This window comes from Bos indicus, chromosome 21 (genome assembly GCF_029378745.1).
Source record: "Bos indicus isolate NIAB-ARS_2022 breed Sahiwal x Tharparkar chromosome 21, NIAB-ARS_B.indTharparkar_mat_pri_1.0, whole genome shotgun sequence".
NCBI classification, from domain to species: domain Eukaryota; kingdom Metazoa; phylum Chordata; class Mammalia; order Artiodactyla; family Bovidae; genus Bos; species Bos indicus.
Genome location: NC_091780.1, coordinates 67,698,890 through 67,723,765, shown reverse-complemented (window position 1 = coordinate 67,723,765; position 24,876 = coordinate 67,698,890). Strand labels below are relative to the sequence as shown.

The window sequence follows — 24,876 nt, the reverse complement described above, 5'->3', positions numbered from 1 at the left end:
ATGGCACTGAAACATGCATATTACCATATGTGAAATAGATGACCAGTTCAGGTTTGATGGAAACACGGCACTCACAGCCGGTGCACTGGAACCACCCAGAGGGAGGGGATGGGGAGGGAGGTGGGGAGGGGGTTTGAGATAGGGGGCACACGTACGCCTGTGGCTGATTCATGTCGATATATGGGAAAAACCACCACAACATTGTAAAGTAATTAGCCTCCAATTATAATAAATTAATTAAAAAAGCGAACAGGTGCAGGACAACCAGTTTGGAGTGAAAGGTAAATCAGACCTTTGGCTTGGGCCCCGAATGACTCATGATGGCTTTGTTAGGACTTTTAACTCTGAGAAGGACTTGCCAGGTTTGCCTGAACCTGGAAATGTCCACGCCATGGAGCTCTGAGTGGACGGAGTCTGCACGGACCTCGGGGAAACTGGTCTTAGCCCAGCTCCTCCGCCTGGGGAGCGGCCGGCACGTTTCCCCAGCTGTGGCCGCACGGGACTTGCAGGGCAGGGCCTCAGGTGACATGTGAATTCACTGTGAGCGGTGGACTCCATGTGCTTCCAGGAAGTGGAGTCATGTAGAATTTCTTGCATTTATCTTAAAATAATCTCTTTCAGACCTCAGAGAAATCCATTAGATTCAGTAGGCCAGGACTAGGTAACATGGTGTGTTAGACTGTTTAGATTTGAAAAAATACATGTTTGTTTTGAGGGGGGACAGCTGGGGTTTATTGGGCACAGCCTGTTGGTTATCAGTCAGTCTTCCCAGTGGCTGGGCGAGTTAGGCATCCATGGTTTTTCACCATTGTATGAACAGTTTCTGGGTCCAGGGTTAGGGTTAAATCAACAGTCCTCTGATCAATTTGTAAATTGAGTGTGGTTTCTGTATTGATACCATCTGGTTATGTTGTGCAGGCAGAAATTTTATTGACAAGAATAGATATTTACTGAGCTCTGTTCCCTGGTGGATGCGTCACTTCACACCCAGAGTGCCTCAAGGTCCACATTCCGGGGGCGCGTCCTGGGCAACAGGAGCCACTTGGGTGCCTCCCTCCAGACTCCGCGGGTCCAGAAGCTCTGCGGCAGGAGCGTGGCCTCTGATCACGAGGTCTGGTGGTGATGGATGCTGTCTTCCCTGCCTATTTGCAGTACTTGGTCATGGATTACTACGTGGGTGGCGATTTACTGACCCTGCTCAGTAAATTTGAGGACAAGCTTCCGGAAGATATGGCAAGATTCTACATTGGTGAAATGGTGTTGGCGATCGATTCCATCCATCAGCTTCATTACGTACACAGGTAATCACCTTGTTAGGTGTTTTATGGAAACCACCATTAACGTGTTGAAGCATTCCTTTTAGAGCCCCATCGCCAGGCTCTGCGGAGAATTTGGGAGGTTGGGGTCCTCCCTTTGGCTGCCACGATGTGGGGTGCCTTCCCGGGTCACTGCTCTGTGGCAGCTGCTGTCAGCTAAGGTCACCTTGTCCTTTGGTGTCTGCCTGCCATTGGCTCGTGCTCTGCCCTGCCCGCCCCCCCAGAGCTCGTTCCCGATCACGCACAGAACATTAGGGGGGTTGAGTTGAGGGGGCTCCCATCACAGCAGTATAAAGGACTCGAACGAGTGTAACTGCTCCTGCGTGGCAGACGGGGGTGGCAGCGTGGGACAGGCCCCCTGCTGCTCGCCGCACGGCCCCCGCCGCCAGGACCGCGGCCTTAGTCGTTGCCCAGCCTGCACCTCTGTGTCCGTCTCAGTCTGCTGTTTAAGACAGGGATTCAGTCCTGCGGGGTTGGGTGGTGGTAGGGGCAGGGGTTGTTGGTTCTGTTTTACTTCTTTTCATCAAAATGTTTCATGGCGGTAGTTTTAGAAATTCAAATAGTTGTACAGGGCTTATAACAAAAATGAGTGTTCAGTCCTGCTCCACCCTGACGCCCCTGCCATAGGTAACTATCGTCAATTTATAGTTGTTTCTTCTGGTATTTGCCTGCATATTTCCAACTAACAGAAATGTGTTTCTATTGCTGCTGCATTTTGTGGGGTGAGGGCGGGGGTCTCAGAGCACATCTGTTTAAGTGGAGGTTTGACTCTTTTACATAAGTAGGTACATCTCTCTCATCCCTCCTTCCCGCCTGGGCCCAGTTAGTGTCATGCGGTTCCCCCTCGAACACCGTGAGTGTGAACTGAGTGTGAACTGCACGGGTCGCAGATTCTACACCGGCTTCTTTCACTAAGTACTTTCCACGCCTCTGAGCCTCTCAGGGATTTTCCTAACCAGATGCAGCTCGTGCTTCTAGGGTGGCGATGGTGCCCAGTGTCAAAGGAACAGCCCTTCAAGCCCTGCCATGAGTGTGACCGTGTTGCCCTGGGAGGGGGCAGCTTTCCAGGGGCCACGCGGTCCTGCCTGGGCACTGGTCTCTGTGCCACGGGGAGCCCGGGGTACTGCCCCCTAGCGGGTGGTGCTTTCAGGGCACCGAGGTCTGGGCCAGAGGTGCTCTTCCCTCTCCTGTGTCCTGTAATGTCACTATGCTTGCTTTTATAACAGTCACTGTTTCTGTTTTCAACATCAGATTTTATACTCTTCTTGATGGAATTTTGCTTAATTCACTACGGAGAGATGAATGTCTTTGTAGTTGTCACAGATCTCCAGGGAAATTAATTTGACTGCCTTTTGAACAGTTTATTCTTTCCTGTTTTTCCCTAAGTAGAAGGCTTTCTGTTGATTTTCTTAATTGGTTGTGTAGAAACTTTGCTCTATCTTTTAACTTCAGGGCATAGTAGGAAACATTAAAATGCATAATTTGACATTCTTAAAGTCAACGCAGTATTCAGACCAAGTGCTTGAATGACCTAGTCTAACAACACAGTTCGCAGAGTTAGATAGAACAGGAAGTCAGTCCTACCCCTGTCTCAGGGGTGTGCCTGAGTAAGTTAAGGCTGCCTGTGGTGGGGCCGGAGGTGAGTGACTCCCATCAGAATGACGGGAGGTTCATAACGGCGGGTTCAGACCATAGCTTTGGGCCCCTTTCTCATGGGAGGATGTGGGCCATGGCGACTTCTTAGGGCAGTGCCCACTGCCCCCGAGCCGGGCTCCTGCAGACAGAGCGGCTGCGCCCCGCCTTTGGCAGCTGGACCCCTTCGAGGCTCACTGCAGGAAGCAGCAGTGACCTCCGACCTGGCCGAGCACGCCAGTGGGCACCACCGTTCCTAGGAGGTCAGCCTCAGAAACCAGCAGAGCAGAGACCCAAGAGGCACAGGCTCCCAGGGATTGCAGCCTGGCAGGGTTTTGTTTTTAATTTTAACATTTCCATTCAACTCTTTGTTTTAAAAAAAAATTGTTTATTTGGCTGTGCCGGGTCTTACTTGTGACACGAGGGATCTAGTTCCCTGATCAGGGATTGACCTCAGGCCCCCTGCACTGGGGGCCCAGAGTCTCAGCCACTCCAGGGAAGTCCCACAGGCAGGTTTTGTAATGTATTAAATTTATTGGTTGTTTTCTTCTAATGGTTTTATTTTTTACATAAACTCCATTTGGAGTTTATTCTTATATAAAGAATGGATCTGATTTTATCTCTAATTAAAAGGCTCTTCGGTTGTCCCAGCATGAACTTAGATGTCTTTGCCCACTGATCTGAAGCAGCATCTCCATGATATGCTCAGTTTCTCTGAGTTTGGTCTCTTCTGGATATGTTATTCTGTTCCATTGTCTTTCTGTCTCTGCTCTGGGACCACATCTTGGAGGCTTGAAATTCCATGGGCCCAAGTCTCCCATCACACCTCTTTCTTTTCAGTGTTTTCCTAGCTGTTCTTACATGTTGGTTGTTCCATATCAGCTTTCAATATCAACTGGTCTGGCTCCAAAAAAAGCAGGACACTTACTTATTTTTAAATTTGATGAGCCTTTCAGTCTGTAGATTCAGGTCTTTTTTTTTTTTTTTTTAATGTCTGGAAAGTTGTCTTGGGTTTCAGGTTCAGATATGATGTTTTATTGTTTTGATTCTTCAGGGACTCTTGTTATGAATATGTTGTGCCTTCTTTACCTGTCTTCCATTTCAGTCTCCAGCTGCTTTGTCCCTGACCCTTTTTAATTATTTGTCCCATTTTTACTTTTTCAGATCCTTTCCTCTGTTTCTTCACTGCCTTTCATTTGATTTTTTTTTAAATTTTTTGTTTATTTTTGGCTATGCTGGGTTTTGGTTGCTGCACAGGCTTTTCTCTGGTTGCAGAGCGCGCGGGTGGACCTCATCAGGCTATCTTCTCTCGCCACGGAGCGCGGGCTCTAGGGCGCGGGGCTTCAGGAGCTGTGGCGTGCACACGGGCTGCGTTGCTCTGAGGCACATGGGCTCTTCCCACATCAGGGATTGAACCTGTGTCTTCTGCATTGGTGGGAGGATTCTTTACCACTGAGCCGCCAGAGCAGCCCTAGATTTTTATTTACATTGATTCTTCTGTGGCATCTTACACTTTAGTTTTCATTTCTGTTAAGATCATCTTTTTCTTCTATTTCTCCCCTGGGTTAAATCAAATCTCTTTTCTCTTCTCCTTATTTTTGTCTAGTTCTGTTCTTTGGTTTTACCATGACTTGTCACAGGTGGGATCTTAGTTCCCTGACTGGGCATCAAACCTTTGCCCCCTGCAGTGGAAGCTCAGTTTTAACCACTAGAACAGGAAAGTAGTTTTTATTTTTCTGAGTCATCAAGGGATTCTTTTTTTTTTTTTTTTGGAGGAACTGGTTCTTTATTTCAAAAAGACATTTATCAATTTTCAGTATCAAAACGGTTACACTATTGGTTTTTTTTTTCTCCCAGTTGGTCCCCAAAGAGACACCAAAGGAGAGAACATTTTAAGCCAATTAAGCTGCAGGATGCACACCTAACAGACCTCACTGAAACCTCATCAAAAAAGGGGGATTGGGTAGGGAAAGAAACTTTAAAAGATCAGCACACTGCTAGCCCACAGACTGTAGAGAGCTCTTACAGGCAGAGGGGTGACCAGTGTGCCTCAACCCCAAAGAAGCAAAGTTCCAAAATAATATAAAATTTAAAAGTTTTGTACATATGCTTTTCAAGATTTCTCCAGCACTAACCGATACAAAGCACAATGAGATGGCACTTTTAGAGACAGCAGCTTCAGACCCAGAAAAGGGTGATGAGATGAGTTTCATATGGCTAAATCAGTGGCAAAACATAATTTTCTTTCCTTTCTTTCAAGGAGGCAGGAGAGCAAATAAGTGGCCACTTCAGCATAAGGGGCACATGATCCATTCTGTGAGCAGTTGGGAACAGGGTAGAGCTGGGACAAGGATTTGGTCTCAGAGGTTTCACCATCTTAATTGTTTGGTCGCTTCTGATGAAAAAAGAAAGAAAAGGTTGTCCAGAGATACTGTAAAGCTGAAAACCTGAACAGCACTTTTTTTTTTTTTTGGCTAACTCCTCCTGTAATCATCTTTCTGGTTTGGCAGGTACTTTTTACAGGGCAATGAGGTTTCCCCAAATGGAGCCTTTCTCTGGACTGCTAGGCTCTCAGTAAGGCAGGCCCAAGCCTTTTCTCTTTCTCTCTGGAGAAGGCAATATGCATTAAGCTGAAATGTACCTTCCAAAAGTGAGAAAGGGATTAGACTGCTGCTTCAGAACTATGGAATTATCTGGAATGTTTTTTTACAAATGGTTGTTTTCTCTTTCGTACTCCTGAGTATTTATTTAAGATTTATTTCAGTCTGGAGTGCTTGGCTAGAGGGATTTTGGGTTTGTTTTTTTTTGCTTTACTTTTTTTGGATTAATCATCTTTTGCTCACATGTGTTTGTGAGACTTTCTGTGTTGTGGGAGTAGCAGGGGCTTTTGTGTGTTTGCATCAGGGTGTAGCATTGTGTCAGGCCAGAGTGGCCCGGCTTCTGTGTCCCTTCTGCAGGGGGACTTGAGGTGGTCCATGCTCAAGCCCCCTTGCAGAAGGTGGGCCTTGTCACAGCCCCTCTTGGCGGCTGTTACCAGCTGTGCTGCTGGGAGCATCCTTGCGGTCTTCTTGGTGAACACCTTCCTTGTAAAGTTTGTGTTCCTTGTCATGCTGTCTGGTCACACAGACTTATTCTGCCAGGAAGGAGGACTAGTCCCTTGAAGTCCACCGCACCGCCCCCCACTCCCCGCCCGGTGTTGGCCAGTACACAGGACGGTCGGTAGGATGACGGCTTGAGTGAGAGACTTCCCTTTCCTGTGCGGGGTGACTGGCAGACTGCTGCGCTCTGAGCTTCCCTGTCATCGTCTATAACATACACTTGGGGAGGGGCCCGTGGTGCTCCGGGATACACGTGCGACACCGTCCTGCCCCGGCTCCTCATGCGACCCGATATGCATCAGGTCCCGCCCAGGCGTCTCCTCGGTGGCCTCGGCCACCTGGCCCCCTTTGCACGCTGTCCCTCTGCCTCCTCTGTTCGCTTGTGTCTCTTCGTAGCAGTTGCCACACGGCTTGTGCCTTGTGATGCCGAGGCCCTGTGCGGCTGTGCCTGGCGTGTTCATGTCTTGACATCCTGGCCGGAGGGAGGCTTCCTGAAGGCAGGAAGTGCTGTCCAGCCCCTGCTGTGGGCCCGGTCGAGAGCAGCGCCCAGCATGCAGGAGGCCTGGGCTGGCGGGGGGGCGGGGGGGGGGGTCCGTGACCAGTCCCAGCGGTTAATGGGGGTTCACCATTAACTGCTGCACGCCAACCACACCGCCCCAGGGGTGCCCTCCTAGGTCCTGTCGTGACGAACTAGCGCTTCCTGTGGTGATTCTCTACTAGTGAAGGGCTGTGACCTACCTGAGTGTTGCATGGAAACGGTTCACCTGTGTATTTATTTTACTAACAGAGACATTAAACCTGACAATGTCCTTCTGGATGTAAATGGTCATATCCGCCTGGCCGACTTTGGATCCTGTTTGAAGATGAATGACGATGGAACTGTAGGTATTTTTGTTGAAACTTTTCCATTTGGTTTTGTGTTTTGCTTGCAGTTAGAAGGGGCTTGTTTGCATTTTCAATTTGAGATACAATTAAGAAACCAAGTTTATTAATGTAAATTAAGAAGACAAGTCCATTTAGAAAACAGTTGAAATTTTCTATTTACGGTTAAAACATCTTGATTGCTTCCTGTGTTCGAGAAAGTGATCTGTGTGCCTTCTGCAGAGAGGAGTTCAGGTGTCCTCAGATCCCCGGGGCCACTCCCGGGCGCCGACCCCACGGTGAGAGAGGGGCAGCCGGCCAGTGGGCAGACCTGAGCTGGGTGTCGGTGCCTTCTCGTTTCTGTCTGGGGCAGGACTTCCTGAATGGGGGTACCCCCCCCCAAGGGCCAGCGGACTCTCCCTCTGCAGAGCGGGAGGACACCCCAAGAGTGGCCATCCCGAGCCCGATGGCCAGGTGGCCTCGGTGGGCCCCCCGCCTCCCTCGGCTGGCTCCAGCACGCAGCTCCACTGCGTCAGGGACTCGTCTGCATCCTTCCCGGTGGCCCCCGTCGCAGTTTGGGTTTTAGGTGTTTTGGGAGTCTTTTAAAAACCTACACGAGTCATAAAGTCTACTGTAACTGCTTCTCCAGAGAGAGCAGCCCCTGCCCCACCCCTTGCTGTAGGTTTTCAAGCAGCAGTAAAAGAACATAAAGCTGGCAGCACGTGACAGTGTTTTAAAAAGAGCGAGTCGGTTAACTCTCTCCACAAAGCCAGTCTCTTATTTCTAATGTGATGGGTCTATTGGTGCTGTCCCCAAAGCCAGTCTTCTAACGAGGGAGCTCTGGCCTTGGTCTGAGCCCACGCACTGGGCACCTTTCCCCGGGGGCTCACCCACCTCACCTCCCAGTAGCTGTCCCCTGCTGCCCTGTCCGACTCCTGAGGACTCCCCACTGAGTCCTGCCACCGGGCCCTGGGCTGTGACCAGGGAGAGGCTGGTCTTTTCGAGGACGGGCCTTCTTGGCTGTTGTCGTCACGTCTTGCTGACCCCAGTCCTTTGGACTCCACATGCTCTGAGGCCGGTCTGTGGCCTCTCAGCACACCCAGCCCCCACGTTGTCTCCATGATGGTTGCAGCTCCCCACGGAGGGCGTGTCCAGCACCCAGCGGGTCCCTGGACCTACTTCCAGACGTTCCAGTTTGGAGCTCGAGGGTAGGGTGTGGGTGATCAGCCCGAGCTTCCCCTGGGAGCGTGTCAGAAAGGCAGGATCTTAGAATCTCTCTCGCAAGCGTGTGGTGTCCATGCACGTACAAGTCTGAGGCGGCCTGGCCTGGACGCACGGGGTGCCTGGACTGCACTTTGAGCCGCGATGGGGATTGTGGGGCTCCAGTGCTGTGTGGGGCTGGGTGGGCATCTAGGGATTGAAAAACCCGGCGGGCAGGAGAGTCTGGTGCATTCTGGAAACTGTCCGATGTTTAACGCTATAAAAATAGCTCTAAGTTGTCTCTGACTCTTGCGATCCCATGAACTGTAGCCCACCAGGCTCCTCTGTCCATGGAATTCTTCAGGCAAGAGTACTGGAGTGGGCTGCCATTTCCTTCTCCAGGGGAACTTCCCGATCCAGGAATTGAACTCAGGTCTCCCACATTGCAGGCAGACGCTTTACTGACAGAGCTACGCGGGAAGCCCCGGTTTAGTGCTATAGGAACATTTATTTGCATTGAATTTTTCATTATGAGGTTTTTAAATCATGACCATGTGCCAGGTTTATCCTGTGATTGTTTCTTCATCCACTGTCTCCTAGAGACGTCCTCGGGTTTCCCTTCACCTTGCCCGCCCTCTCCCCTAAGGTGCAGTCCTCCGTGGCCGTGGGCACCCCGGACTACATCTCCCCAGAGATCCTGCAAGCGATGGAGGACGGCATGGGCAAGTACGGCCCCGAGTGCGACTGGTGGTCTCTGGGCGTCTGCATGTACGAGATGCTGTATGGAGAGACCCCGTTCTACGCCGAGTCCCTCGTGGAGACCTACGGGAAGATCATGAACCATGAAGTAAGCCGTCGCACTTCCACCCCGTGTGTGTTCGAGTCCCTGGGGAAGAGGGATGGGTGGAGCAGGCTGGGCGGCCAGACGGGTGTCCGAGTGGGCTGCTGACCCGGGAGACGAGAGCGGAGGGGGACGCTCCCGTTCCCTGGTGGAGGGTGGTGGGTCCATTGGGCCAGAACCCCTGCAGGAGATGTGGGCTTCGGGAGCTAGACCCAGGTCCGTGCGGGGCCAGGTGGGTGGGAACTGCCCAAGGGGGCTCTCGGGCCCCTGCCGCCTGTGTGCCCGCCCTTCCTTAGGCGTCAGCTCTGCCCCTCCAGCCTGTTTGCCCCGAAGTCGTCAGGAGTGGATCACACGTCTCAGCACAGTAGTGCTCTTAGTCCTTTCTTGAGCCTGTTTCTTTTCCTCCTGCTTTCCCCCCTTTTCCCAGGTACTCATTTTTCACTTCTATTTCCCTCATTTTCTGTTTATTATTTCTTCTTCCTTCTAAGATTTTTGTCATCTGTGTTTTTTCTTTTTACGCCTTTCCCCACGTCCTTCTGACGCCAGGGTCAGCCTCTCTGCCGGTTGGCTCACAGCACCCTTCCCCACCTGCTCGGTCACTCACCCAGACAGGTGCTCACTTGTCTGCTCTCTCCTCCCAGCCTGGTCTCCCAGTATTTGCTCAGATAAGGAGCAGATTAACATTAAAGTCCTAAAGCATCTTTCTCTTAACTCAAGAAAAGTTATTCCTTAAAAAATTTGTTTTCAAAGTAGGAATGTATTTTTATTTATAAATTAATATATACTATTAAAAACTTCAGACATGCCGAAGTGCATGCAGTAAGTTGATGAAAGGCACCCTATGAACTTCTGGTGGTAAGCGTGGTGAAGGGAATAAGTGGGACTTGCTTGCATATTAAGGCCTGCTGTCTCCCTGAGCGCCTGCCGCCTGTGGGCACCCCCACCCCCACCCCGGTGGTCTCTGATCATTTATTCCGTCTCCGCTGCAGCCCCGTGAGGCAGCGCTGCCGTCCCTTCTAGAGATTACAGGTGAGGCCTGAACTGCAGGGGTGGCTCAGCACACAGGCCCGCGGTGCCCTGGTGTGTGTGTGGCCTTGTGAACCTCCTAGCATGTGGGAGGTGGGGACTGTTTAAATAAATGGGATCACGGTCACATATGGCCAGGGTTCCGCTCATCTTTCTCCTCAGTGCTCAAAGGCAGACCTTACTTACCGTGTGTATGTGTGCAGTGTATCTCGTTTTAGCAAGTCCCTCTGTGATGAGCTTTGAGGTACTTTTCAATTTCCTTGGTCAGAGCAGAATGGCGTCACGAGCATGTCGTGTGTTCTCATTGATGCTGTGGGCAAAACGCGTACTGGAGGTGTGCCCGTTTCTCGCCCACCTGCAACCTGCTGTCGGTGTTCTTTGCCACCTTGATAGGTGGGCATTTATCACCGTTTTAGTTCACGTGCAGGGTGATGACAAGTCCACCGTGACTAAACCAGTGAGACTGAGGGTTTTCTGGAATGAAGCTCCATCAGCTTCGGCTGCGCTTGGCCACTGGGACGCAGAAAGGGACTGTAGCGCTGCAGCTGCGCCTCTGCTCTGTTCCCCGTGATGCCTGCGTGCCGCGAGTCCCCTGACTGCCCCCCTGCCCCCCCAGGAGCGGTTTCAGTTCCCGTCCCACGTCACAGACGTGTCCGAGGAGGCCAGAGACCTCATCCAGAGGCTGATCTGCAGCCGGGAGCGCCGGCTGGGGCAGAACGGGGTGGAGGACTTCAAGAAGCACGCCTTCTTCCAAGGGCTGAACTGGGAGAACATCCGGAACCTGGAGGCGCCCTACATTCCGGATGTGAGCAGTCCTTCCGACACGTCCAACTTCGACGTGGACGACGACGTGCTGCGGAACATCGTAAGTGTGGCGGCACCCTGCCCTCCATGCCGTGTCTCAGGTCTGCGTGCACACGGCTTGCTCATCAAGGTGGCGAATCTGAGAACTGTGCCAACTTCCGAAACTGTGGCGGTTGCCTCAAGGAATGCACCTCTCATTCTAGCCTTCAGCTTGGTCCTTAAAGAGATGGCTTACTCAGTTTTAAATAGCTGTTCTGTTTTAGGATTCATCAGAATTATTTGATGCTTTTGTGCCTTTGTGAACAGTGTCACGTTCTCTGTTGCATCAGAGTGTCCCTTCTGCCTTGTCCCCCTGCCAGGGGCCTGCCCGTGGCCCCACGGTGGCATGGGTCTCTGGGTCTCCGCTCCTCCTCACTGTCCCTGTGCTCGAGGACATGTCCGCTCTTCTGCCGACACGTGTGTTCAGCATGTGCGTGACTGTTTGCTTGCATGGCCGGAGGTCGGGAGCAACAGGGATGAGAGGCCGATTTTGAGGCGCTGATATCTCAGGTCCTGGGTTCTCCACATTGGGTGCTGGCCGTGGGGCCCACCTAGTGTATGTCTCAGATTGTGGTTCTCCACGTTGGGTGCTGGCCGTGGGGCCCACCTGGTATCTGACCTGGTCTCACAGGGCCGCTGAGGAGCTCTTCATTGTACTTTTTGGGCCCGGAGAGTTTTGCTCACATGTTGTGAAATTATTTTGGTCTCATCAGACTCAACATTCAGTATGTGTTACTTTAAGCCCTTTAACATGAGTGTTGGGGATAGAGAAACTGAGGTTTAACCAGGGAAAAGAAAACTGTGTTTGATTTAGAGGCTTTAGAGGCTCTTTCTTAGTAAAATAAGAGTGGAACTTTAGATGATGTGAGAAAAGACCGAGGAAAGTATTAATATTATTTTTGAAAGGATTTTTCCTGAACTTCAGATAAACGTATTTCCACACTGAAATTTCCCAGGTAAATAACTTTGCTTTTATTTTTAATAGAGAAGGATCCTCAAACTGAAAAATAGCAGTAAACCCATGTAAAACAGTCTCCCCTTGGGTTCCAGACCCCGCTTCTGGCCTGTTTCAGGGCAGGAACCCAGCACCCCTGCCTCCGCCCCGTGTCCCCCCTGCTCAGGGTCACGGTGAGCAGCGGCTCCTGCCACTTTAGAAGGTTTGCAGTTACCTGATCCCACTTCAGCCTGAGCTTCGCTGTCTCAGAAGCAGTGTGTTTATCCCCTTCACAGCCTCGTGCTTTGGCTCAAGCTGGGAATGAAGCGGGAACCGGCCGGCACCCAGCCCCGCGTGGGCAGCGTTCTGAGAGGCCCTGTGGGGCTCCCCGCTGCACCGTGACTCCCCTGGAACGCTCTCCCCTCCTGTTCTCTGTTGGTTTGAACATGGTTTTGTTCACGTCGGCTGTGTTCTCCTGCAGGAAGTGTTACCTCCTGGTTCTCACACGGGCTTCTCTGGATTGCACTTGCCGTTCATCGGGTTCACGTTCACCACGGAAAGGTGCGTCTTCGTCTGCCTTCCCCGAAGGTGGGGGTCTTCCCATTGGGTGGAGGAGCCTCCATGTGGGGCAGAGCCCCGTCAGAGCCAGGGACTTGGACGTGTTCTGTGCTTGAGGGAGCTTCTCTTTTAACAACCCATTAAAAGTGGAAAAGCCGTTTTTACCTCAGACTTGAGGGGGTTCAGCCTGCAGGCCCTAGTTTGCTGGCCACGACCTCTGCTGGCCACTCAGCCAGACGGGGTTTGCGCAGGTGGGACACCGGGGGCCCTGGCCGGCAGCAGGTTGTCTGGTCACCCCTGCTGAGCGTCCCCTTCATCTGGGCTCTGCTGGCTTTCGTGGGGGTTTTTGCTGCAGCCCTGGGGTTCCCGGGGGCACGGGGAGGGGCTGTAGATGAGAGCTGAACCCCGCCTGTGAGCACACCCGCGGGAGCCCTGGCTGGGGGTCGTGTGTGTGGCCTGTCTCCAGGGGCTTCCGCAGAGTTGTGGTGCTCATGGTGCTCTAACTCGATTTTAAAAGGACACTGGGCCAAGCAAAGGGGGCTGAGGGAGAAAGGCAGTAAAATAAGACAAATGGGGCTGCCTCGGCGCCTGGAGCGAGGTCACTGAGCTTGGTTCCTGGCTGCCTCCAGCCGCGGGTGCCTAAATTGGTATAAATTTCTACGGAAGCGGCCTGCTGCTGCTGCTAAGTAGCTTCAGTTGTGACCGACTCTGTGCAACCCCATAGACGGCAGCTCACCAGGCCCCACTGTCCCTGGGATTCTCCAGGCAAGAACACTGGAGCGGGTTGCCATTTCCTTCTCCAATGCATGAAAGTGAAAGTGAAGTCGCTCAGTCGTGTCTGACTCTTAGCGACCCCATGGACTGCAGCCTACCAGGCTCCTCCATCCATGGGATTTTCCAGGCAAGAGTACTGGAGTGGGTTGCCATTGCCTTCTCCGCGGAAGCGGCCTACTTCTGCCCTAGCTTGTGAAAGCTCTCTTCAGGTGTGATGCTGGAGTTAGTAGTGCTTAGACCAGAGTGACGGCAGATGCCTTCCAGCCCAGTGGCGGCATTCTGGGTGTGCTGGACGTGTTGACTTGTTAGCCCCTCTGCAGAGGCTCTAGGCCCTTCCACCTCGTTCAGCTCACTGGGTGCCTGTCACACCTGCGGACCTTTGGCCCCCAGGGAGGCTCCAGGTTTGGCAGGTTAACCCAGGGACCTCTTCCTGAAACAGACCACCTTTGAGAAACACCAGCCAGGCCCTTCTGTGAGGGAGAGTGTGTGTGTGTGTGTGTGTGTGTGTGTGTGTGTGTGTGTGTGTGCGCGTGCACGCACAGTCACTGTAGAACTCAGAAAAGCGTCCCTGACTGTCCTTCTGTGTATGTGTATGTGCACACTCCCTCACTGTGTAGAACTCAGAAACGCCCCTGACATTGTCATCACGTTAAAAGCAAGAGGAGCTAAGTGGCTTGTCCCCAAGTTCAGCTCTGACGGAGAGAACCTTCCTCAGCCCGAATCTGTGTATCAGAGTGCGCTCGTGCAGAGGCGCGTCGTGAGTCGCTGCTGGTTGGTGAGGACCTGGGCTGTGCTGGTCCAGGGGCTGGACTGGAAGGAGCCGTGCAGGGTGCTGACAGTATGCGGGGGACGACAAGCCCCAGAGGCTGAGGGGACGGTCCCGGTGAGGGCAGAGCCAGCGTGCCCTCGCCCCTCATCATGCTGCAGCCGCCACTGAGCATCAGGGCGCCTCTGCCCACAGCCCCCCAGGCCCTGCCAGCCCAGGTCCTCGTGCAGGAGGCCTTCTCCCTCAGTTCATGGTTAGGTGTGCATGGTGACTTAGAGATTACATTCGGCGCCATCACAGTGAAGTGAATCCACATCGTCTGTTCAGTGACTAAGTCACGCCCAACTCCTGCAACCCCACGGACTATAGCCCACCAGGCTCCTCTCTCCGTGGGATTTCCCAGGCAAGAATACTGGAGTGGGTTGCTATTGCTTTCTCCAGAATCAACTGTACTTCAATAAAAGAAAGAGAATTATACTTCCCAGCCCTGCAGAGGTGCTCTGTCTAACCAGCCCTCTCACCACCCATTGCCACCCAGTGGTTTGGGGCAAGGAAGACTCTTGTCTGGTTTTGGCTCCATAAACAATAGTCTTTTCACAGGTGATTTTGTTTGCCAGTTTGAAAAGGCTTATCTTTTACCCCAGGAAGTTTCTAAACATTAATGAAGTCCCTGTAAAGTCTCCGTGGGTGAGAACACGCTGTTGCTTTATCTGCAGCTGCTTCTCTGACCGGGGCTCTCTGAAGAGCATCCTGCAGTCCAGCACACTGACCAGAGATGAGGGCGTGCAGCGCGATCTGGAGGCCAGCCTGCAGGTGGAGGCCTACGAGAGACGCATCCGGAGGCTGGAGCAGGAGAGGCTGGAGCTGAGCCGGAAGCTGCAGGGTGAGGGGTGGGGCCTCTGCTCGGGGACCGCCCTCTGCCCCCCACGGCCCGTGCTCACATGCGTCTCCTCCCCAGAGTCCACACAGACCGTCCAGTCCCTCCATGGCTCAGCCCGGACCCTGGGAGGTGCAGCCCGGGACAAAGAGATCAAACGGCTGAACGAAGAGATCGAACGTTTGAAGAATAAGATAGCAGGTGAGTGTTCTAAGGTCACCCTGCTTAGACTCTCTGTTCTCAGATCTTCCTTTCTGCAAAGAACATTCTCGGAGTCCTTTCCATTGGATGGAAAAGCAGGGAAAAAAAGTTAAACTTTAGCAAAGTTTTGCCAGTTTATTTTAAATGATTTCTCTAACGTGCCTAACTTTAACACTATAGGAACTGATTTGAGCTGTTAGAATTAATGCTTTATATATATGAGACAGAACAGCCATAACTCTCTCTTTCTGGAGCTCTCTCCCACAGCTGGGCTTCCTCTTCAATGTTAAAGTGCTAGATCTGGTGTCACCAGAATCATGTTTTGTGGCTCCCAGTTATCAGAGCTTCCTGAAGACTCAAGGCACCGTTAAGTCCCAGCCCTTAGCCTGACATGTGGGTCGGCGCTACACCTGACTCATCTCAAATCAACCCCGAGTCAGTGGCCGTCTCTCTGCTTCCTTCTGGGACCCACCTTCCTGATCCGAGAAAAGGCTGCCATTGAGTGCCTTACTCACCGAGACCCTCCCACACTGCCCAGCTGTGCTTGTCTGTTACACGGGAGCGAGGGCCAGACGGGCCGCAGGCGCCCCGGGGCTCACGTCCCCGGGGAGAGGGTGTGGACACACGTCAGAGCCAAGTCTGGGGGGTCTGTCAGATGTGCTGGCGGCCACGCGCGTGTAAGGGATCCTGGCTTGTTTCCTGTTTCGCTCAGATTCCAGTCGGCTGGAACGGCAGCTCGAGGACACGGTGACTCTCCGCCAGGAGCACGAGGATTCCGCGCAGCGGCTGAAGGGCCTGGAGAAGCAGTACCGCGTGGTGCGGCAGGAGAAGGAGGACCTCCACAAGGTAGGCGGGCCCGTCTGTGGGAAAGTGCATGGCTTCGCGGAGTGTGCAGTTGCGTTCGTGGGAACGTCGGAGACTTGCAGGCCTTCATCCACCTCTGTGATGGTGTGATGACACGGGAGAGGTCGGGATTCCTGAGCCAGGCAAGCTTGGGCACCTCGTGGGCTCCCTGGGCCCTGGTGGCCTTCAGGCTGTGCTGGGGCCGACAGAGGGCCTTCCCGGGGAGCTCAGTTTTCGAGGCTGAGGCTGCAGCTTTTCACCAGCATTTGCTGTCACTTCAAACCCTTGACACAGCAACAGGTGATGCTTCTCACCTTCCGGTCCTTGTTAGGCAAATGTAAACAGCCTGTAACTCCTTGTGTTCAGCAATTGATCGAGGCTTCCGAGCGGTTAAAGTCCCAGGCCCGAGAGCTGAAAGACGCCCACCAGCAGCGGAAGCTGGCCCTGCAGGAGTTCTCGGAGCTCAACGAACGCATGGCCGAGCTGCGCTCCCAGAAGCAGAAGGTGTCACGGCAGCTGCGGGACCGAGAGGAGGAGGTGGAGGCGGCCATGCAGAAGATCGACGCACTGCGGCAGGAGGTCCGCAGGGCCGACAAGGGCCGGAAGGAGGTAGCGTCTCGCGGAGTCGGGCTGTGTTGATGGGGTGTCTGGAGGGTCCCGGTAAGGTGGGTTTGAGAGCTCGGGCTGCATCCCGTAAATCACTGGGAAGTAAAATGGATCTTAAATTTCATGTGAAGCCAAGTAAGTTTCTCTGCCAAGTGTTTATCTTGTAGTAGTACAAGATACATACATACATTTGTGAAATTATTAAAACTGGTCTCTGTAGTACAAGATACATACATACATTTGTGAAATTATTAAAACAGGTCTCTGTAGTAGTAAAGTTTTAGAGTAAAGTAGAGGGCTTTGTGCCCCAGAAGTACCATAGAAACATGCCGTGACGTGATGTGGCATGGCTTACAAGAACTGAAGGCTAGAAGCGGGTGGAGGGCCCATCTCAGCCCAGGGACCGAGACTGACTCTGGGACCCTCGACACTCAGAAGGTCACCAAGGCCCCAGGGAGCTTATGTGTATTTGGTTACAGGCCTTAATGTTTAACAACTTAGAAGTTAAAACTGAAAAATGTTCACATAACCACAGACGGATTCAGTTCAGTTCATTTCAGTCGCTCAGTTGTATCTGACTCTTTGCGATCCCATGGACTGCAGCACACCAGGCTTCCCTGTCCATCACTAACTCCAGGAACTTGCTTAAACTCATGTCCATCGGTGATACCATTCAACCATCTCATCCTCTGTTATCTCCTTCTCCTCCTGCCTTTAATCTTTCCCAGCATCAGGGTCTTTTCCAAGAAGTCAGTACTTCGCATCAGGTGGCCAAAGTATTGGAGTTTCAGCTTCAGCATCAGTCTTTGCAGTGAATGTTCAGGACTGATCTTTAGGACTGACTGGTTGGATCTCCTTGCAGTCCATGGGACTCTCGATAGTCTCCAACACCACAAAAGCATCAATTCTTCAGTGCTCAGCTTTCTTTATGGTCCAGCTCACATCCATACACGACCACTGGAAAAACCACAGCTTTGACTAGACAGACCTTTGTTGACAAAAGAATGTCTCTCCTTTTTAATATGCTGTCTAGGTTCTTAATAGCTTTTTTTCCAAGGAGCAAGCATCTTTTAACTTCATGGCTGCAGTCACCATCTGCAGTGATTTTTGGAGCCCAAGAAAATAAAAGTCTCTCACTGTTTCCATTGTTTCCCCATCTATTTGCCATGAAGTGATGGGACTGGATGCCGTGATCATTTTTGTGCATTTCTTTAATGTCTGATTTAGTAGAAAGCACCCAGATTCTCATATGTGTTTCTGTGTTGTCTGTAGTGATAACCTTTGCTGTATAATTTACATGAAGAAAACCTAGCTCCTAAGATAGGGAATTAGAGGAGGAAGGCCTTGCAGATCCTCAAGGGCCTCAGGACCCCACTTTGAGAACTGCTATCCTAGAAGGTTCGATATGTTCTGCTCTTAACAGGCAGCATATTTCCTGCAGCCCTACCTATAAATTTGTTGGGGTTCCCTCAGTACACTGCCAGGAGGGCCTGGAAATACCTGTTCTGTTCCGTTCATGTTCAGGGCTCTTTGTCCTTTGGCCTCAAGATGGCTGTGCTTTCTTCTTAGACAGTTGGTTGTGGAACCCCAGGACACTTGTGTTAATAATTACAGCCAACTACAGCTCTCTTCAGTGAACCCCTGGTTGGGCACAGCCCTTCTGGTTCTGGGGGTAGCCCTGCAGCCAAAGCAGCTGGGCTCGGGGTGCTCAGCTTGAGGCAGGGTCATGGTACACAGACCTCCTTACTCTCTCCACGCTGGTGTGTGTTTGGAATCTCCCCTTTGGACAATGAATCTGTGTTCTGCAGGCATCAGAAATCCTTGTTTTCACAAACTTGTATCTTTTCTTGAAATTCAGTTTCAGTGTATCCGTTTAAATTAGAATTTAAGCTAACCAGCCATTCTAGTTAAGTCCCAACGTGTATTTCTCAGCCATTAACTTGTGATGGAATCTGAGGGAGCGTGAAGAATCAGGAAGCTTTCTGGAGACTCGGTTCCCTGGGACTGCCTCCCCAGGAGGGCTCCAGCCACGGTGGGCCTGGCGGGTTGCGGTAAGCAGCACTCTCTCCCTCCTCAGCTGGAGGTGCAGCTCGAGGACGCGGTGGCCGAGGCCTCCAAGGAGCGCAAGCTGCGGGAGCACAGTGAGAACTTTTCCAAGCAAGTGGAGAGCGAGCTCGAGGCCCTCAAGGTAGCGCTTTGAGTCTCTCCTCACCGAGGGAGCGGGGCAGGCCGTGGTCCTTGGCAGCCGGTGGGTGGGAGTCCCGGGATCCCGACGTGGAAGCTCGTGGGAGCTTTTCGCTTTTCAGAACCAGATCCTTCACTTGACCTCCTAGAACCAGCCCTCGTACACTGACACCTCTTGCTTTCTCTGTGTCTTGGTCTGTGAATTCAGTGCAGGTCATTCTGGAAGGGCTCCTCACAGCCCATGTCCTGCTGGTTGTCCGCAGGGGGCTGAGGTGGGGTGGGGCTGTAGGAGCTCCCTGTTAGCTGAGAGACCTCAGATACGGGCCTCCACTTTCTGAGCCTTTCTCCTCATCTGTGCGATGGAGACAGCAGTCTCCTCCCTCTCATAGCTGGCCCTTCGCCTAGACTTGGTGCCGTGACTGCGTCTCCCGGTCCCTCTCTTCACCTCTGTAGTCTGTCCTCTCCAGGCAGCGTGTCACTCCAGAGTCAGAGCCCGTCACGCCTCTGCTGGCCGCTGATGGCTTCCTGCGCTCTCGAATAACCCCGACCCCAACTTCCAGCCTCCCCGACGCCCTCCTGTTGTCCAGCCTCGTGCAGCTCGCCCCCCACCCCGCTCTCCTCACCCCCTCACCCCTACGACCCTCCTAGCCTGACAGCTCAGTGCCCACGTCACCACCCATGACAGCAGAAACCCTGTGTGACCCTGTCAGCAGGAGGTGCCTGACTCAGGGCCCTCCAGAGAATCCTCTGGTGTGAATGAACAGACCACATGAGGAGACCTTGAGGGCCACTCACATCAGAGTGTGAGCAGGGCCTTGGGGTCCCAGGCAAATCTGGACTCGACCTTTCCAGGGCAGAACCCCCCACCCCCGCAAAGCCTGCCCTGCAGCCGTGGGAAGGATCAGTGCGTGCCGTCGGGAGCCCTTACTGTGTCTGCTGTGGGCGGGGTGAGGCGGGGCCCTCGAGGAGGATGCAGAGATTTCTGATCTGTCCCAACCTTTGTCCTCAGATGAAGCAGGGGGGCCGTGGGCCAGGTGCCGCCCTAGAACATCAGCAGGAGATTTCCAAGATAAAATCTGAGCTCGAGAAGAAAGTTCTGTTTTATGAAGAGGAGCTAGTGAGACGCGAGGCCTCCCACGTGCTGGAGGTGAAGAACGTGAAGAAGGAGGTGCACGACTCCGAAAGCCAGCAGCTGGCCCTGCAGAAAGAGGTGATGGTGCTGAAGGACAAGCTGGAGAAGTCCCGGCGAGAGCGGTGAGTGCGCGTGTGGGGGCAGGGCCGGGGGCGCGCCGCGGCCGGGGGCCCTGACGCCTGTCCTGCGTCCTCAGGCACAGCGAGATGGAGGAGGCCGTGGGCACCATCAGGGATAAATACGAGCGGGAGAGGGCGATGCTGTTCGAGGAGAACAAGAAGCTGACTGCCGAGAACGAGAAGGTGATCGAAGGGCTGAGTGTCGCTCTGTGGAAGCTGCCATTCTTTTCACTCTTGAGTCTTAGAAGTTGGGGTTTTAAGTAACTTAATTTCTAAATGATGGAATATGTTTAGTCTTCAAAGTGGGATGTCTTCATTTAGTTACGAGCTGCTGATTATCTGTAACCACTAGCTCTGATCACTTTGACACTCACATTTCTGTTGAAGCAGGGCTTAAGTTACATATGGCCAGGAACCCCACATTGGAAGTTAGGTTGGCAAACCCTCATAATGGTGAATGAAAATGTGAAGACCTTTCAAAAGAGCCTGCAGTTTTGCGGTGCTGACGTCATGTGTAAACGAGTAATGAATCGTGTGTCCTGACCGTTTCCCGCCAGCTCTGCTCCTTTGTGGACAAGCTCACGGCTCAGAATAGGCAGCTGGAGGATGAGCTGCAGGATCTGGCAGCCAAGAAGGAGTCGGTCGCCCACTGGGAGGCCCAGATTGCGGAAATCATCCAGTGGTACGTGCCCGCGGGCCTGGTCACGGTTCCCCAGCCACCTCCCCCGCCTCCACACCTCACGCTGCTCCTCTGCGGGCTCGGTACCCAGTTCACCTCGTCTCCCCCAAATCGGTAACATCCGGGGGCAGGAGTTCAGTCCTGTGACCGTGATGTGGGACTGCAAGTGGGAGGCAGCACCCCACGTGGCCCACGGTGTGGGTCGGGCTGGCCCCACATGTGGCGATGGAGCAGAGCTTCCAGGAGCCCAGAGAGTGAGCTGGGACTGTCCTGACCAGGGGTCAGTGGTCACGGTGCCTGGGTGGTGAGGTGCTGAGCCTCCATGTCTTGAGGAGGGACAGCAGGCAGTGTTCGCTCACAGGACGGCCCTTTCCCCTCTAGGGTCAGCGACGAGAAGGACGCCCGGGGTTACCTCCAGGCCCTGGCCTCTAAGATGACCGAAGAGCTCGAGACGCTGCGGAGCTCCAGTCTGGGGTCGAGGACGCTGGTAGGTCTGGGTCTGGAAGCCGCGTCTGTGTTGCTTTGTGGCTGTCAGTGGCTCCACCTTAGTGTGAGTTCAGTGACATCAGAGGCTCCTGTGAGGCCTGTGTCTTTTCTAATTTAGGAATCGATGGCTGTGTGGGGTCTTAGTGGCGGCACAGGCTGCTCTCTAGTTGCGGTGCGTGGCCTCTCGCTGGGCAGGTCTCCTGTGGAGCACGGGCTGCGAGCACACAGGCTTCAGTAGTGGTGGTGCACAGGCGTAGCTGCTCTGCGGCAGGTGAGGTCTTCCCAGACCGGGGGTCAAAGCCATGTCCCCTGCGTTGGCAGGCGGATTCGTTACTGCCTGCAGCCAGCACCTTGTCAGTTGTCAGGGGATCACAGATTGCTTCCCCACCATTCATTTGTCTAGCAAATCCCTGTTGAGTTAGCAGGCTTAAGTTAGCATGGGACTCTGCCCTTGTATGGAGAAGGCAATGGCACCCCACTCCAGTATTTTGCCTGGCAAATCCCATGGACAGAGCCTGGTAGGCTGCAGTCCATGGGGTCGCTAAGAGTCGGACACGACTGAGCGACTTCACTTTCACTTTTCACTTTCATGCATTGGAGAAGGAAATGGCAACCCACTCCAGTGTCCTTGCCTGGAGAATCCCAGGGACGGGGGAGCCTGGTGGGCTGCAGTCCATGGGGTCGCACAGAGTCGGACGCGACTGAAGCGACTCGGCAGCAGCAGCGCCCTTGTAGCGGGTGCTTCGTCAGTGTGATGATCCGGTGTCCGGTGGCCCGTGTGACTCTGTGAGCCCAGAGTGTGGCCAGCGCCAGGCTGCTGGTGCTGGTCCCTCTCCTCTGTCCCCCTTGTTAAACATGCGCGTGTGAGAATCGCAGAGTAAGAGTGCAGGGAAAGAGGAACAACCTCATTAGAATTCCAGCTAGAATTAAACTTTGTGGACCCACAGTTTTATTCCATGTTCTGGTTTGAGGCGGGGGCCAGGGAGACCGAGCTGCCTGTCCCAGCACACAGAACCCGCAGCACACCCGGCCTGTAGACCCAGAACCTTGGGAGTCCCTCCCAGACGGGTTCCAGCGCATCCTCACCTCTCACTCTTCTCACGCTTCCATCATCAAAACACAATACTTTGGAAAACATTGACGGTTCATGATCTTATTGAAGGAAAAAAACAGCTGTGTTCTTTGTGATTGGAAGCATTTTCGTATTTACATTTATAAACACCGATTAGAATAAGCAGTTTATGTTCCTCATTTCTACTTTTTTCTTGCCATCATGTTTACAAATTCAGTTCAGTTCAGTCGCTCAGTCGTGTCCAACTCTTTGCGACCCCATGAATCGCAGCACACCAGGCCTCCCTGTCCATCACCAACTCCCGGAGTTCACCCAAACTCATGTCCATCGAGTCGGTGATGCCATCCAGCCATCTCATCCACTCGTCCCCTTCTCCTCCTGCCCCCAATCCCTCCCAGCATCAGGGTCTTTTCCAATGAGTCAACTCTTTGCATGAGGTGGCCAAAGTACTGGAGTTTCAGCTTTAGCATCATTCCTTCCAAAGAAATCCCAGGGCTGATCTCCTTTAGGATGGACTGGTTGGATCTCCTTGCAGTCCAAGAGACTCTCAAGAGTCGTCTCCAACACCACAGTTCAAAAGCATCAATTCTTCGACACTCAGCTTTCTTTATAGTCCAACTCTCACATCCATACATGACTATTGGAAAAACCATAGCCTTGACTAGACGGACCTTTGTTGGCAAAGTAATGTTTCTGCTTTTTAATATGCTGTCTAGGTTGGTCATAACTCTCCTTCCAAGGAGTAAGCATCTTTTAATTTCATGGCTGCAGTCACCATCTGCAGTGATTTTGGAGCCCCAAAAAATAAAGTCTGACACTGTTATCACTATTTCCCCATCTATTTCCCATGAAGTGATGGGACCAGATGCCATGATCTTAGTTTTCCGACTGTTGAGCTTTAAGTCAACTTTTTCACTCTCCTCTTTCACTTTCATCAAGAGGCTCTTTAGTTCTTTGCTTTCTGCCATAAGGGTGGTGTTGTTTTTGAGATTACATCCAAGTACTGCATTTCGGACTCTCTTGTTGACTATGATGCCTACTCCATTTATTCTGAGGGATTCCTGCCCGCAGTAGTAGATATGATGGTCTTCTGAGTAAAAGTCACCCATTCCAGTCCATTTTATTTCGCTGCTTCCTAAAATGTCGACATTCACTCTTGTTGTCTCCTGTTTGACCACTTCCAATTTGCCTGGATTCATGGACCTGACATTCCAGGTTCCTATGCAATATTGCTCTTTACAGCATCAGACCTTGCTTCCGTCACCAGTCACATCCACAACTGGGTGTTGTTTTTGCTTTGGCTCCGTCTTTTCATTTTTACTGGAGTTATTTCTCCACTGATCTCCAGTAGCATTTGGGCACCTGCTGACCTGGGGAGTTCATCTTTCAGTGTCCTATCTTTTTGCCTTTTCATACTGTTCATGGGGTTCTCAAGGCAAGAATACTGAAGTGGTTTGCCGTTCCCTTCTCTGGTGGACCACAGTCTGTCAGATCTCTCCACCATGACCCATCCTTCTTGGGTGGCCCTACATGGCATGGCTCATAGTTTCATTGAGTTAGACAAGGCTGTGGTCCATGTGATCAGATTGGTTAGTTCTCTGTGATTGTGGTTTCTATCTGCCCTCTGATGCCCTCTTAGCGCCCTACCATATTACTGGGGTTTCTGTGACCTTGGACGTGGGGTATCTCCTCTCGGCCGCTCGCCGCTCCAGCGCCGCGCAGCTCGATGCTCCATCCTTGGAAGTGTTACCTGCTTCCTCCTGGGTCTGCTCACCTGAGCCTCCCTGTGGCTGGTCCCTTTGTTGCCAGTAGGTGGCGCCCCACGTGCTCCCCACACCCCCGTCTCCTCTTTACTCCTACGGAGGAAAAATGAAAAATTCTTAACTGTTTTCAGTGAAAACGTAAATAAAAGCCTACCAAGACAGTCTCTCCAGATTTCTCTTATACTCTTGAAAGTCAGTGAAATACATCTGGAGTCTCAATAAGAAAGAAGCTGTCCTCAACTGGTTTATTTCCCTGTAGCTTCATCCTTCAGTTCATCCCATCGCGCTTCCTTTCTCTTATTATTTTAGTCTTTTAATGATGTAATTACTAAGATGATAACAGGGCACGATGTTTCAAGAGGTAGAAAAATAAGAATAACTCTGATCCTAGAATATAGCTTAAATTGGTAAAAGAGTGTACTGGGACCATGTAGAGAAATTACCCTATCAGCTCAGTTTTATTTTTAAGAAAGTAAATTTTATTCTTTAGAAGATCTCTAAGAAAGAACTTACAAAATACCAAAACTAAAATTGGGTCCCATGGAATTTAATAACATCCGAGAGTTAATATTTAAATATAATAAAGTCTTAAGATTCAAAGAAGATAAATTGCCTGTTAGCGTTAATGTTGTTAAAGGAGTGAGTTGGTTCAGAATGTGTTTTAACATCTGAAACCACCTCTGCAGGACCCGCTCTGGAAAGTTCGCCGCAGTCAGAAGCTGGACATGTCTGCACGGCTGGAACTGCAGTCGGCCCTGGAAGCGGAGATCCGGGCCAAGCAGCTTGTGCAGGAGGAGCTGAGGAAGGTCAAGGACGTGAACCTCTCCTTTGAAAGGTGCCTGCCAACCCGGGGCTGTTGGGACGAGCAGAGTGCTGTTCCTGGCGCTCGGTGCTCAGGCCTGGGGCATGGATGAGCATGTGCAGGGTTTTCAGGACAGAATGAGCGTGTGTGAGTCTGCAGTTTTGAAGTGTCTGTGTCTCTTTCTGAGTGTGAACAGGGTGCTTGCCGCCCTGAGCTGGGTGACAGGACCCACATATCCATGGACACCTCTCTGGCCTTCCTGT

The 24,876-nt window shown here is 52.3% G+C and overlaps 1 protein-coding gene across 4 annotated transcripts in view; it reads left to right on the top strand.

Annotated features, from left to right (window-relative positions):
- The window catches only part of CDC42BPB (CDC42 binding protein kinase beta), a 98,323-nt gene that overhangs the window by 52,903 nt on the left and 20,544 nt on the right, over positions 1-24,876 (top strand). For all 4 annotated transcript variants that reach the window (XR_011562737.1, XM_070775790.1, XM_070775789.1 and 1 more), the window contains exons 5-19: positions 1,153-1,301; positions 6,834-6,927; positions 8,754-8,954; positions 10,591-10,839; positions 12,233-12,312; positions 14,566-14,732; positions 14,808-14,927; positions 15,640-15,773; positions 16,137-16,379; positions 18,454-18,564; positions 19,570-19,814; positions 19,889-19,994; positions 20,369-20,493; positions 20,872-20,977; positions 24,498-24,646. Coding sequence is in view for 3 of the 4 variants with exons in the window: in XM_070775790.1 (XP_070631891.1) it covers positions 1,153-1,301; positions 6,834-6,927; positions 8,754-8,954; positions 10,591-10,839; positions 12,233-12,312; positions 14,566-14,732; positions 14,808-14,927; positions 15,640-15,773; positions 16,137-16,379; positions 18,454-18,564; positions 19,570-19,814; positions 19,889-19,994; positions 20,369-20,493; positions 20,872-20,977; positions 24,498-24,646 (2,279 nt within the window). In the remaining variant the exon portion in view is untranslated. The remainder of the gene's footprint in view (positions 1-1,152; positions 1,302-6,833; positions 6,928-8,753; positions 8,955-10,590; positions 10,840-12,232; positions 12,313-14,565; positions 14,733-14,807; positions 14,928-15,639; positions 15,774-16,136; positions 16,380-18,453; positions 18,565-19,569; positions 19,815-19,888; positions 19,995-20,368; positions 20,494-20,871; positions 20,978-24,497; positions 24,647-24,876) is intronic.